Consider the following 9,326-nt stretch of genomic DNA (forward strand, 5'->3'; position numbering starts at 1 on the left):
CTACGAGCATAACTTGAAAGAGCTGAGAGTAATCTTTTGAACTTGATGGCAAATTAGCCTACTGCTGGTGACATAATACAGGCCTACACTAGGCTAAGTGTTGTCGGTGCTTAAATTGAAAGTTTATGCCATGAAGAGGAAATCGAAGAAAGCAGCCTACTTGTATATACTGTAGAGTGGCCACACTGGTTACATTTATAGGAAGGTTACTGTATTTTTGACGCAAGATAAACGTGTTTGGAAGCAAAGACGTCTGTGCTTTGCTTAACAATAGAGTTTTATACCCAGTAGCACATGCTCAAGGGCGTAGTCAGGATGGGCAAAGGGAGCAATCGCCTCCTTCCCCGAAATGTTTTAAATAACATTTCAAACTCTGTTATAGCATCATTTTATCAGTTTCACTATTGATATAAGCTGAAAGTACTCTCAGAATGCGCAATTTTAAAGTCTTTTTTTTACAATTTTTTTCGGGAGAGGCCCCACAGACCTCCCTCTGGGTGCTTCACCTTCGTTGACTTGTTGCCGGGCTCATTCACATGAACGAAAATATTTTTTTCCTCCCTCCAAAGTTTTGTGCTGGCTACGCCCTGAGTAGGCTATAAATGGCGTACATGATGCACAATGTGCATGCAGTGGCGTAACTACCCATTGGATCTTGTGGATAAATCCAGGAGCGGCACGTTGCTAGAGGGCGGCAAAATGTGATAACCTTTTAAACGAACAAAGACATTCACATTAATTTATTCTCAGAGAAACTCAGACTTTAAAAGACCTAAGTTAACACTGATCTAAGTGAAGCTAAAAAATTACACAAGTTAGCCTATGTTTCTAGAGTAGACTAATTTGCAACTTTTTTTTGATTGTGACTCACTCTGTGGTATTTGTGACGGTACTGGTTTAATGATACTCATGCTGTTGAAGTCATAATGGAATGTCGGTTGTAACCGGTAAGCTATAGCATTGTTCAATCAATTTAGCTTTGTTAGTTAAGTTTAGATTAGTTTTAAGTTTATTTCACTTTCGCGAGGGGACAGGAAGGGACCGTGAGGTCATCGAGTCAACGGCCACCTTCACCATCTGTCTGTGGTAGATAGACGGGATTCGTTCATCTTCATGTGTGAAGATGGATTAGGGTTAGGTTTGTGGAAGGTTTAAAGTTTCAGGTCTGAAATAGTAAATAAATCACTCAGCTTAACTCAGCAAATTTGCAATTAAGGTTATCGTTTTTTAACTATGGTGCTGCAGATTCCAGAACAAGATTTAACTTGCAAATTTTTTAAGTTAATTTTGCCTATGAAAAGAGTGAAAGAAAGTGGAGCTTTTTTTAGAAAGAAAGGGAAAGCTAGAGAAGAGGAACTAAAATAGAATAAAGAGGACATTTTGAAGTTCGTAACAATTGCCTCTGATAAAGAAACAGAAGAAGTTAACAGCCACAGTAAATCACTACCTCAAGTTGAGACGAAAGAAGAAATGTACCTCGAGTAAAACAATAACAAAATGATCATGGAAAGAAGTCAGCTTATGAATAAAACACTTTTAGATAAAGATAAAACAGATGATATCTATTTATCTCATAACGATGTGGCTACTTGGCCAGAAATATTTACTAATAACATGAGAGTTGAGATGATCAAATTAGGGCCCAAAAGGTTTCAAAATAAAGAAGGGGCATTCAAGCCAGCGGTTTGTGTACTGTAATTAAAGAAGGAGACAAAGAGAAAAGATCCTTCCGCTGCCTGAGTAAGGAGTGGTTTTATTTTGAACTTTCAATAAAATTAAACAAACACTGCTTTAATTCTTCTGTTGTGTGGAACTTTAATCAGCTTTTACGACGGTGTTAAGGGGGGGGGGGGGCATTTCGAGCAAAAGTCCAAGGGCGGCATATTGCGTTGCTACGCCACTGTGTGCATGTCATGTATGTTACGGACGAAAGTGATGTCTACGAGCAAGCATATCGCGTTTATGCCACATAGCCATAAAATATGACATTGTTGAGTCTGAGCAGCTTTTGGTTTTAAAATAGCGGCAGCGTTGTTAGCTTTGCCAACCGTTGTCGTTTGATATTTTTGTTGTACTGTACCGTATGTGAACAAATCTTATGCTAACCGTTATACTGTACTACTAACACCATCACCATAGTATGTTCTGGTGTAGAAGCTATGTATCAAGAACGGTAGTGTAACATCAGTGGAATGTCGCAGAAATATATAGCTTATTGTTAAACTGTTATCGAGCCAACCTAGACCGAATCAATTTATTATAAGGATTGCTTTTAACTAATTTCGTGCTCTTGAGCGGTGTGAAACCGTTACCTTATTGAGTTTTAAGCGTCGCAGCAGGGCTCTCATTATTCGCTATCCAGCCGACTCGGATGACTGTGTTGATACTTATACTGTATAACCTAGTATGTCATATGATGTAGCATGACAATTTATCGTCACCGCGTTCTGTGATCTTCACCAGAGAATTTATTTCGGAGTTTTTTTTAAAATTCAGTTAAATATTAAAGGAGCTTGCTACGATTTTCCAAAATCTACCAAAATAGTTCATGATGCAAACATTATGGCATAAAAGCTGAATTTTAAAAACAGATTTATCTATCAGATCATTGTACCTAACATTCCTCAAATTGAAAAGAAATTGTAGACTGCTACTTTGAATTATGATTATTGCTTTCGTCTCTAAAAGTGCTTACTTTAAAAAAAAACACAGTACAAATATTATTGCATCTTGTTGTATTGGTATAAATTCTCAAGTTAGAAAAGGTCCGAAAGTAAAGCAAAAAACAATCATTAATTGCAGTAAATATTAAAAGAGTTGGTAAAGTTGATGAGCATCCAAACTGCCAAAGTACTGGTACGCAAATACTTCTGTGTGTTCTCCAACGTCATCATTATCACGAATTTACAATGCAAGGACGCATTTGTACGTCATCTTGATGTAGCTTTGCATGTCCATGCAGTGATAACCGAACATGGAGTGAGAAGCTTTCAAGACACACCGTTCGTAGCCGTGGCACTGTCTTCTCAAAACAACGAGTGAGTTTGGACTTGTGCAAGTGATTGGAGATGGCAAGATGGGCTTGTTTTGGCATCTGAATTGAGTTGAAAAATACAATGAATAAACTAAGTTTGTATTTGAAACAATTTTTTTGTGTGAAAACAACTAGAATTTATAATAAATCGAATTTCGCTTGTATCATCATCATCGTTGTTTATTTCACAAGTGTAGATACAAGTGACCTGGTTTAGCTTGATGCTACAAGTTTGCTGTGATATGGCGGTTAAACAGCTTGTGACTGCATTGGTGAAATAAACTAGAATTTAGTTCAACCGAAATAAAACAGCATACGCTTTGATTGATCGATTGAATTTTTATCCTTGGACTGGGAAAGCTTTTTTGAGAGCTCGATTCTGTCAGTTTTGCGTACTTGTAGAGGCTTTGAACCACTGACGCAGGCGCGGTCATCAAGATTGGCAGAGTAAAGTTTGCGATTGTTGAAGTATTGTTGGCGGGGACTTATTTCATGCATTAGATGCCACTGAATGGAGAGCAGTCCTTAGAATACGTTGCTCAAGCACACACCCCGAGAGTCGAACCAGCGCCGCTTGATCTTGAAGCTTTTGCGTTCACGAAGTCACGCGCTAACCAACTAAGCTATTGGGCAGACTATTTCTTTATTTGTTATCTTGCTTTAAACACAGCCACAGCTTAGCTTGGTTAACAACAAACTTCAACCAATCAATTGGTTTAGTTACTTACGTTTCAATGTTAGTTCTTCCGAAATATCCATTGACGACATTAACGACATGGTTCACCGGGCAACTTAAGGTAAAAGTATCGTTTTCGCAGACAACGAGTTCATATGGTGACTCAAGTTGTTGGATGTTGCTGAAGATTGGAAGGCCCATCTCTTGCCTAACCACATGACGTCTACGAAGTTCTTCAGTCATCGGATTTTTCCAACTTTCTTTTTGGTCGACGTCTCTTACCACAACCTGTTCGATTTGTCCATGTGGTCTCGGGGTTTGTTCTTTGATCCATTGATTCAGGAATTGTTTCTTCTCATTAAGTTGCTTTCGTCCGAATGGTCTTGGTCTTTGAAATGGTCTTGTTTCCTTGAATTGCTTCTGTAGCCGATTTTCCATCAATTCCTCAACCAATCTGTTCGACGCTTGATCTTCACTTTCGTATTTCTTAGCGACATTTCCCCATTGCCTTTCTCCAACCATTTTTGAAAGCAACGTTTCCAGTTTTTGTTTCTCCAACAACTGTTGCACATTGAGACCTATAGGCACATAAAATACAGTTTAAAATGAAAAAGATCGCACAGTTTAGAAAACTAATTATGAAAACATTAAATTGTTTTGTTAAATAACAATAATTAAGCCATGAAAATGCATAAAGTTACTTTAATGAGAATATTGTGTTATTGCAGCTCGATATAACAAATTTACCGTATTCATTGGGTGTCTCATATTGTTCAAGAATGGTGGAGAAAGGAAGGCCCATCTCTTGCTTGACCAAATGCTGTTTAAGAACTTTTTTGATTATCGGATTCTTCCAAAGTTCTTTTTGGTTTACGCCCTCATCCATGAGCTGTTCGATTTGTCCATGTGGTGTCGGAATTTGTTCTTTGATCCATTGATTCAGGAATTGTTTCTTCACGTCAACTTGCTCTCGTCCAAATGGTCTTGGTCGTTGAAATGGTCTTGTTTCCTTGATTTGGTTCTGTAGCCGTTTTTCCATCAGTTCCTCAACCAATCTGTTCGACGTTTGATCTTCACTTTTGTATTTCTTTGCAACATTCCCCCATTGCCTTTCTCTAACCATTTTTGAAAGCAACGTCTCCAGTTTTTGCTTCTCCGACAACTGTTGCACATTGAGATCTAGAAATATTGAAAAAATTCAAAAATATAAAGATTGCACAGTTAAATTTTTTTTTGTAAGAACATAATTTTTTATGCTAAATAAAAATAATTAAGCCATGCCATCGTTTGTGGTTAATCCGTCTTGCTATAAATTTTGGCTATCCATCAACTGATGGGACTATTACTGAAATATTGAACGTTGAATAAGTTATGTATGAATATTCTAGGGCTAAATGTTAATGCAGCTCGATATAACAAATTACCGTGTTTATTATATGTCTCATACTGTTCGAGGATGTTGGAGATAGGAAAGCCCATGTCTTGCTTGACCAAATGCTGTCTTCGAACTTCATCAGTCATTGGATTCTTCCAAAATTCTTGTTGTTGTACGTCTCCATAAACCATAAACTGTCCGATTTGTCCATGCTGTCTTGAGATTTGTTGCTTGATCAATTGGTTTAGAAGTTGTTCTTTCTTCGTGGCAATTTGCTCTCCTCCAAATGGTCTCATTTCTTCAAGCCGCTTTGGTAGTCTGTTTCTCAACAATTCTTTAACCAATCTTTGGAACAAAACTTGATCTTCAGTTAGGTCACTGGTAACAACGTTTCCAAGTTTTTCTCTTAAAATTATTGGAAGGAGAGTTTCAACGTTTGTGTTCCTCAGCAATTGCTGCACATCGAGACCTACAAAAAGAAACAATTTACAAAATTAATTCTACTGTAAATATCAAAATCGTCGTCGGCTCCAGCTCGTGTCCGAGCATTGGTTTCGTCTTCAAATTGAATTTGGTTTTGGATGGTGATGTCGTATGTGGCTTTGGAGGCCCAGTCTATGATGGAAAAGACGTGGGCAAAAGTCACATTGTATGGAGGGTGTGGGACGTGGTAGTTTTAGCTTTTCTTTTCTACTGTTTCGTTTTTCTTGGGTAGTATAAAAATACTGAAAAAATTTAATTAAAAATGCAGTTATTATTTTATTGTTCAGTAAAATAGTATCAAAATACTGAACAAATAAATAATAACTGCATTTTTAATTAAAGTAAGTTCAATGCATTACTAAAATAAAAAAGTTAATATTTTATATTGATTAATGATAATAACAATTAAGCTGTGTCATTAGTTTGTGCTCGATATTTGCTTTTAGCCTATTTATTGTTATAAATAGATGCAAGACAAAGTCGGTTGAACTACAATTGAATTAGCATAGGAATAAATAACAATCAAAATTGTTGTCAAGCGCCATTGTAACTAAAAATTAGAAATAAAACAAACACAAAAACTTCAAAGGGGATGGTATGCTATGATTGTTGCTTTCAATACTTTTGACGATAAAAGTCTTGCATTTTATCTTCCATAAAAAGCGTAAGTGATAAAAATATACCAAAGCCTCAATATTTATGTTATTTATAATCATATTTTCACAAAAAAATGGTTATTAGTGCACTTCTTCCAGTGCCTTTCTGGTTTTAATTTTGCGGTAAAAAGTCTGGTTCTACTGCATGTTAACAGCGTAAACACAGAAGCTAAGCTCCCAAAGCATTTTGACTCTCCGTTGCAAGCATATCAAGGTGAACGTTTCAACAAAACTCTGCTTTACACTATTTTATTGTTCTGCTTACATTGGTAACTCATCTTGATGTACTTTGGAGTTCCAACGCAAAAATCACCGTAAACAGAAGTCAAAGGTTGAAGCAAGCAGGCGTTCTTATAATTGCAAGACTGCTTCAACTTCAACAAAGAGAGTGGGGCTGCACATTTGGTGGTTTTGATGGGGAGGTCAAAACGAGAGCATCTAGGAATGAAGCAATAGAAACGTTATAAGAGGGTTTTTCTTTTGCAACAAGCTAATGAAATATCGTTACATGACTATCTCTTAGAAATTATAATGGCCTACAAGTTCAGACTAACGTTAAATAGACTTTTCAATGCAAAACATAAACTTTTGTTCAAATGCTTTTTTCAATACAGACTAATTTAATTTTCTTTATACATTGATGTGAAAATATTCAGAATCAATAAGCTTACGTTTGAGAATCATCTCGCCCATAGAATCCATACTGAACTGAGATGACATGGCCTTCTGGACATCTCGCCCAGGTGTTGATCGAATTCTCACAAGCAACAATTTCCTTAACATGAGTTTTCTGCATCAAAGGTGTCATGCCGAATGGGGTTTCAGTTGGGAAGACAAACTTCTGGCCGGTGATCTCAGACTTCGGCAACTCTTTCAGAATTTGAAAGAGAACTGCATCGATTTTCGGGGAAAGCTTTGGAGAAAGAGTTTTCATGTGTTCCTTAAAGTAGGTAGAAACTGCAAATACAAAAAATGTTTGTATTTTTTGTTGAAGCGTCTGGACCCGAAGGTTAACGCTTTTACACACAGCAACCTTAAGTTTTCAGAAGTCAATAAAATTCTTGAAACAAAGCTTTCCAATTCTAACATTCTTTCAGAATTATCCAGGCAAACAATGCATTTTTTACCGTCAAGCTCAGATGTTGTTTTTGAACATTTTATTTCTAACGAAAATATCACTTCCCATAACATTGTAAGAGTCTCGGGAAAGCTGTGAGTAAAAACGAACTTGAAGATGGCGTCTAGACTGAAAGGATTTCTTTAGATGCAGTATCAGCATGTGCAGTAGATTAGGCCACTTTACTACCTTATCAATATTTCTCAACATCGATATTTTATAATTTGTAACAGATAACTTACTGCGTGGAATACAATAATAAGTCATTCTGATGTACATGGAAGGTCCAAAGCAGTGATATCCGAAAAGCGAACCGGTTGATTGAAGCAGGCAAGTATTCTTGTTGTTGCAAGATTGCTTCAGCTTCTGCAGTGCAAGAGGAGAAGAGCACCTCTTGGTTGGAAGTGGCATTAGCCCTCCATTGCGAATGCAACTTGAAATGAAAAACAACTCTTAACATTTTTGTTTTTTGTAAAAGCAACTAATTTTGTCCTGTTGGTAGATAAAAAAGGCAACTCTATGCAATCGAATTACTGCACACGTCTACTCACTACTTTTTATGTCAGGACTGCCTTACTGAACGTGTCTACATTTTTCCTTTTCAAATTGTTTCAGTAAAAACATTATCTCAAAGCCAATACAAAAGTACATAAAGGACGCACTCTTTCAAACTGCTTCAAAAAATATTTTTATAGTTTTTAGTTCAACCACTGCAAAAATTATAATTCCGAAAATTGTGACTAAGCTATCAGACAAAATTGGATGGTATGGAAGTAGGTCAATTCCAAAATAGGCTAATTTTCATTACTTTACAGTCTTCTACGCATAAAAATATTACATTTTACCTTATAGTTTATACTTAGTACTTACGTTGCGCTGTCATCTCTACCAAAGAACCCATTTCGCACGTAGATCGTCTCACCAACCGGACAGCTCGCCTGAACATACTGAGAGTTGTCACAGGCCACAATGCGTTTGATGTTGTCTTCGCTTTTCCATGTCGTCAGAAGTTGAATCACATCTGAATATTTAACCTCGTCGTCGACAAATCGTTCGTCAGTAGTTTTGATGGGCATCTGCTCATGGGGTGTGATGGTAGGTACCATTTTGGGATCCGTCGTCATTTGATCATGAAAGGAGTTTTTGTTGCCTGAAACAAAGCATCAAGTTGTTGTTTTATTAACCATGAGGATAAAATTTATTGCTCTACGCCACATGGTTTATATCGGCCTGGATATCCAAACAAACTATAAAATTTAAATTAAAAAAAACTGCTTTTTAAGAACGAGCGTGTTTGTATGGGAGTTTAATGACAACAAGCTACTTAGCCTTTACCCCCACCCAACCTACTAACTATAATGAGCAATACGAGTTCCAAACTAATATGATTTATTGTCTTGTTCATAGCTGCAAACAGTTTTTTCTGCGTTTTATTCAAAGAATCAAAAACGTATTGTAAAAATGCATTTAACTTTGTGGTAAATATTTTTTTGTGTCTTTAAACTGTTTTAAACTTGGGGGTTTCTACAGACTACAATGTTTACCTACCTGCCAAAGCAGATATGGCGACAAGACCTAAAACGAAACTCCAGCAAATCAACTTCATGTTTATCACTTCACTTGAAAACCTTATCAACACCTGTAGCACAAATAACGTAATGTTAATAGCAACAACAAAAAATTAACTTTATTGAAAAGCGATGAGTTACGGATGAGCGGTGGTAACTTTTTTAACATCTGTTTGTAGGCTACAATAGTTTCCTTTTATTTAGCCAACATTTATCCATAACGGAATTATTATTCTAGTTGCTTTTGCAATACAAAATACCGCTTAATCAGCTCAAAACCCCTTGCTGTGCTAATTTTAGTTTACTGTATAGCCTATGTAGTTTTAACAGATTGATCACTCAGTAGTTAAGCGCTCGACTCAAGATCACGCGGCGCTGGTTTGGCACTCGAAGTGTTCGCTTGAACAACGCATTCAG

General features: G+C 36.7%; 1 protein-coding gene across 1 annotated transcript; it reads right to left on the reverse strand.

Annotated features, from left to right (window-relative positions):
- Window positions 1-2,718: 2,718 nt before the first annotated feature.
- On the reverse strand, window positions 2,719-8,976 carry LOC145782375 (uncharacterized). The gene is made up of 9 exons (XM_082594160.1): window positions 8,890-8,976; window positions 8,212-8,491; window positions 7,584-7,774; window positions 6,896-7,181; window positions 6,490-6,662; window positions 5,135-5,554; window positions 4,458-4,889; window positions 3,763-4,288; window positions 2,719-3,094 (listed from the first exon to the last, which is right to left on the reverse strand). Exons 1-9 carry the CDS (start codon window positions 8,945-8,947, stop codon window positions 2,905-2,907), a joined length of 2,556 nt encoding a protein of 851 aa, XP_082450286.1. The 5' UTR covers window positions 8,948-8,976; the 3' UTR covers window positions 2,719-2,904.
- Between the last annotated feature and the right edge of the window lie 350 nt (window positions 8,977-9,326).

The sequence above is a fragment of the Aplidium turbinatum genome, chromosome 1, assembly GCF_918807975.1.
Source record: "Aplidium turbinatum chromosome 1, kaAplTurb1.1, whole genome shotgun sequence".
NCBI lineage: Eukaryota > Metazoa > Chordata > Ascidiacea > Aplousobranchia > Polyclinidae > Aplidium > Aplidium turbinatum.